This window comes from Plectrocnemia conspersa, unplaced genomic scaffold, assembly GCF_051122295.1.
Source record: "Plectrocnemia conspersa isolate PC_06_02 unplaced genomic scaffold, ASM5112229v1 ptg000001l, whole genome shotgun sequence".
In the NCBI taxonomy this organism is placed as follows: domain Eukaryota; kingdom Metazoa; phylum Arthropoda; class Insecta; order Trichoptera; family Polycentropodidae; genus Plectrocnemia; species Plectrocnemia conspersa.
This window is the reverse complement of record NW_028277165.1, coordinates 21,073,605-21,079,231: the sequence shown is the minus strand read 5'-3', so window position 1 is coordinate 21,079,231 and position 5,627 is coordinate 21,073,605. Positions and strand designations below refer to the sequence as shown.

General features: G+C 30.2%; 1 protein-coding gene across 2 annotated transcripts; it reads right to left on the bottom strand.

Moving 5' to 3' along the window:
- Window positions 1–212: 212 nt before the first annotated feature.
- LOC148239161 (thioredoxin, mitochondrial) lies at window positions 213–5,321 on the bottom strand. 2 transcript variants are annotated; one of them, XM_088192054.1, is made up of 4 exons: window positions 5,189–5,315; window positions 4,591–4,944; window positions 4,363–4,510; window positions 213–2,617 (listed from the first exon to the last, which is right to left on the bottom strand). In XM_088192054.1, the coding sequence occupies exons 3-4, from the start codon at window positions 4,504–4,506 to the stop codon at window positions 2,309–2,311; spliced, it is 453 nt and encodes a 150-aa protein (XP_088048180.1). In that variant the 5' UTR covers window positions 4,507–4,510; window positions 4,591–4,944; window positions 5,189–5,315; the 3' UTR covers window positions 213–2,308. The 2 variants fall into 2 exon arrangements, with proteins under 2 accessions (XP_088048180.1, XP_088048188.1); XM_088192062.1 differs by lacking the exon at window positions 4,591–4,944 and having other exon boundaries at window positions 5,189–5,321.
- Between the last annotated feature and the right edge of the window lie 306 nt (window positions 5,322–5,627).

Below are 5,627 nucleotides of genomic sequence, written 5' to 3'. Positions count from 1 at the left end.
TTATGAACCAAATATGTTAATTTCCAAAGCCATAAATAACAAAATAATATAGTTCAATGTCAATGATATTGATAGTCGTGACATTTCATGTTTATGGCCGTGATATGTTATGTCATTTCTTATGAAAAATAAACTTCTGAGGTTAAACAACTAAGAGCAATAAAAGAGATTCATATAAAAACCGGTAGATAAATAAATAATAAGCACGCCAATTTTGTATACATATATTTATTGAAACATTCGGATTTGACTCCATAATTTATCGACACACAATAGTTATTTTTTTTAGTTACAAGAAATACACTCCGAAATCTTTTTTACAATTTTTTAAAGTATATGTACACTTTGGCGTAAATCCTTTAAAAATGTATATATTCATAAATATAAACACGTTTTTTAGTTCAATTTTTGAATTTTAAGACACGAGGGGTTTTCGGGATTTAAAGGCCTAGGTCGAGTGACGGGAGTTATGAATGTGCCGTTTATACACATACTATAAATCACTATAAATATAAACTCTTCTTCGTCCGCCGATAAAACTTGTACAATAAAGTCTAAATATTTTTTTAATAACAATTATTGTGAAACTAGAACGTTAGAGAGCACATTTAAATAGATGGACGTTTAAGTTTAACTATTCTTTTTCAGTATATTAAAACGACATAGTAGATGATGCGACGATGAAGCTAATTTTTATGAACTAAAGATCAACTTTGCTTTGGATCGAATATTTTAAACTATGGATTTTATCAAAAAACAATATTATAGCATACTATTTACTAATAACAACCAAACTTAAGGCAAGTTTCTCACTGTTTCACTTTCTAACAATACCCCGAAAGCCAAGAAAAATATAATTATAATATTATTTGATAAATAAATCTAATCTTTGGACCCTAAGCAAGGAAGATAACTAGTCATTATTATATAATATTATAGCGAGTTTATATATACTAATAATAATTCATCATAAATAGTGATCAACAAGTTATAAAAACACATATACTACAAATGAGTGCTTTTATTAATAAAAAAAATATATAAATGAAGCTAAAAATAATTAAGAAAATTGTGCATTTAACATAATTAATTATTAATAGAATGTCTCTAAGCGGTCGATTACGACATGTTTAAGAAACATAAACGCTCAACTATCACATTGTTATTTACAATAATTGACAACAATAAATTACATCACTATGCATTATTTAATTGTTCGTCAATGAGGTTATTGTGTTAACATTTTCATAGAGCAATCACATCGGTCCTGCCGAATATCTTTCCTATGTCGTATTAAACATTAAATTATATCTACATATACAATATGGCAAATAATTCATTTATTTCATACGCACAAGTAATAAAAAACAACGAGTCATGATAGTGGTAGTGGTATACAAGTAGCAAACATTAATAAATATTAAATAACTCTTATAAACAAGAAAGTAAGGCACTGACAAATGTAAAATGTGAGCGATAGATTTTTGTCAGCTTCAGCATATACAAAAGTAATTGTGTATATATAAGTTTTGTATGGATACAATTGGGGTACCAGAAAATTCCATTAAATTACAAAGATAATATAAATATTTACATGTTTTGTAGAACGCAACAACTTCATGGTCCAAAGTGCCAGACGGGTTTCATAAGTTCTGGCATCATATAGAATTATATTATTTTAAGAATAACAGCCTAAAGAACAGTTGGTGTTCATTAATCCTAACTGCTTATTAAAACACTTTAGCTTTATGAGTTTGCACTTGGCCTTGGAATTAGTGTTGCAAATAAAAAGATATGTGTGGTATTGAGTAGCATGCTATCAATCGATACAAGTCAGAGGTTTTTAAAGTTTTATTCTAAGAATAAAATAAACATAACTCTTTATCTTCATATATAGATGGCGACTTAAATGCTAAGAATTTTATTTTTTAATACAAAAATTGCGCAGTGGTTTTGTTTCCCTCTACACTGGAATCGTTAAAATTTAAATATATATATATAAAAAAGTGAACAGTACTTATGAAACAACTCAATATGGATTCTTTTCTGGTACTTCTATTGATATAATATATATATATATATACTAAAAGAGTTATCTTATGAGTTATACATTCATTTGAATTATACTACAATTGTCGGAAAAACTATTTTACAACCAGTTAATAATACGATTGGCATAAATAATTAACATTGATGCAACAACAAAAAACAAATCATATCAAAAGTACGTTTGATATTTGCCCTAGGTAACGAAATTCGACTATTATATTAAATAAAAATTCGATAGGCTATACTCTGCTCTCGATAATTATCCCTTGTCCTTTTCTTTGTTTTTGTTCACGCCGGCCAGTTTGTTTATGAGGTTCTCGATCAGGTTAGCATCCACTAAGCCGATGAACTTGTCTACTACGAGTCCGTCACGTACTGCAATGACGGCCGGTACAGCTTTTACTTCAAAAGTGTGCACCAGCTCGGCGTGATCTTCGACGTCCACTATAGCTAGGTCCAAATTGTCAAGGGGCTCGATTAGCTCGCGAAGCTTAGGCGTTAATATTTTGCATGGATCGCACCACTCTGCATGAAAGTTTACGATTACTGGCTTTTCGCTATTCATTACCTAGAAAAAAGAAGCAATAGTATAATTTAACTAAAAATAAATGTATTAATTAAAATGGAGAATTGCTAAATACTTGAAGATAAAAATACGTTAACTAACATTTTTGTAAAAAAATAGTTTTAATATCTACTTTAAAAAGTTTTATATAAGAGCTAAATATATAATTTACGATGTGAATGAACATCATTTCAGCTTTTTCCAGAGGAGGGCAAAAGTTGGCCAGTCAGTGGTTGTTTTTATATTTCTATTTCGTTAAGACTAATAGTATTTCAAATACTCGGTTATCTAGCGTTCATATTAAGACTTTTTAATTAAACTATGGAGCAAAATGCGATATGCAACGTCTGTCAGTAATTCTTCTTTCGCTTATTGTCCCTTGAGAGATGAGTTGCCTTAGTTTGTATTTTGGACTATAATTAGTAGAAATTTCATTGAGACAAGTTGGGTTTGGTTAATCCGTGTAGGTTAGGTTTGAGTTTGAATAGCAAATGGACATTTCGCAACCATCAAATTGAATGTTATAGATATTCTAGAGCAGCATATAATTTCACTGCTACCTATCAGTTAAATTATATTTTCACTAGTAGAAAGATATATCTACTGGTGAAAATGTATTTGGACTTTACTAGTGAAAATATTACTACTGAAAAATACACATTCACTGTAACATTTATATATCCATTGCATGTAAATAAACAATGATAATTATGTAAATGCATATATTACTAAGTATTGAAATCGTATAATTTTACTAGCACCTGTTAGATAAATTATATTTTCACTGGTAAAATATATATCTACCAGGGAAAATATACAATTTCACTGAAATGACATATTGCAAAAAATATTTATAACCACTTACTTGTTTTAAAATGTAAGATATGTATATTACCAGTGAAGTTATATTTTCACGGGCGTTTCAGTGAAATTAAATCTGTTAGATATCATATATTTATACTAACGAAAAAATTATTAGATAAATTATATTCTGCTCTAAAATATTTTATTGAACTCAATTTTACAGTTGCGAAACGCCCGTTAGGTGTTGAAATCCAAACCTAATCTAAACGAATTAACCAGACCCAACATGACCTAGCGAAAGTTTAATACCAATTATAGTATATTTGTATAAATTGGTTATATCATCATACATTGATTTTTAACGTGTGGTTTGCAGGATTTTGTAGTTGAATATAAAAGTTTATAATTTCAAATTATATATTCATACGAAACAAGAGAAAGGTACCGTAAATTTGATATTATCAAATTTCGGTGAAAGCGCATAACATTTCTTAATACTAGAAATGTTATTTTTGACCAACGATTCTGAATATATTTATATTTGAAAGCATGTTGAGACATTTAAAAAGGAAATAATTTTATTATTTAACTTTAATTAGATACATATGATTATGCCTGAGTAAATAAACACTTTTTAAAAAAAATTCAACATTTCGTTATTATTGATATAATAAACCGTATGAGATAAAAATAAACATTGATATGAACTTCTTCATAATATAATTATAATACAAAGAGGAAACCATATTTTCAAAGAGCAAAATAAAGACTATTTGAAATTTATTGATATGCAAAATATTTTTTATACTATATATTTGCAATAGATGATTATTTTTTAAACTTTATATTTTTGTTATAAAATATTGGTAAATTTGATAACGGCTAGGTCAGTTAAGATGTTTTTAATTATTAATTTAAGATTAATAAAATATAAGAATAATTACCCGATCGACGAAATCGTCATTATTTTTAACTACAATTATCTCATTATGTGGCAATGATGTAGATATCTCTCTTGTTTTGATTTTGGCACTTATCAAACGGCGGATTGGAGACCTCAAAGTCTTCGATATACTACTCGACATCATGATCCTGCAAATGGAAAGAAAAACAACAATAAAACACATATCTCCGATATGAACAAACAACGCACAAAAAACAAACTCCCATACCTCTCGATAATTTATTGTACCCAATTTTTAATCTTTTTGGTTTCGACTGGCGTTGTGCAGAAATAAAGTATGAAAAAACCAAAACCTCCGGCTGCGCTCACTAATAGCAGTGACAAGATGGAATATCTCGAAATATACAGTTTATCGTAAGCCTCTTCTACGTTCGATAACGAATCGAGACCGCGCGGTAACGCGATTAATATAAGCGTAATTAGCGACGTTAGAAGAAATGCGACTACGCCGAGCAGACGGCCGGTCCTGAGCGCTACACAGCACAACACCAGCGTCACAATCCAAACCGTCGTCAAAACGTAAACGCCAGTGCCTACGGAATGGATTTCTGAAGTCATTACCCTAAAAATATTACAACATGAAAGGTTAACGAGTTAAACCACGACACTGACGAAATCGTTACTAAATATAAAGGCGTGCAAGAGTGACGTTATGTGCGTTAGATATTAGTGACATTGAAGATATTAATATCAAAGATGCATGCTATCGAATCGACATTCAAGGCTAGGGCGTATTATTGTCCAAATGCCAAATTTTAAGAAGCGTTCGAATTGCAACAGCGTATATTGTAACGTAGTGTACTCACCCGTTGTTTGGGGATGCGAGGTGGAAAGGTGGCAAAGCGAAGACGCACACTTCGCGACCTCGAGTGCGACTGCGAATGACAGCAGCTAGCGATGACGGCTAGTCGACCTTCGGGCCCAAACCTGTCGGTTCACGGCCATTACCGCAGCGATCACGAGAACTATTTCACTAATTAATTGATAATCAAAATAATAAATTAACTAATAATAATTAATTTATGAGTATAAAATATTTTTCAAAAATCACAAAGGTAAAAATAGTTTGATTTTTTGATTAGATGCGCTTTTTATAAACATCGTAAATTACAATAAGTAGTAGTAACTGTTTCATAAATAATAGCTCTAAACAATTATTGACGCTACAGCATACCAAAACAATATTTTTCACGGATGGCATTTCACTTATTTTTCCATCTAGAACAGGACTGTCCCAACACGCAG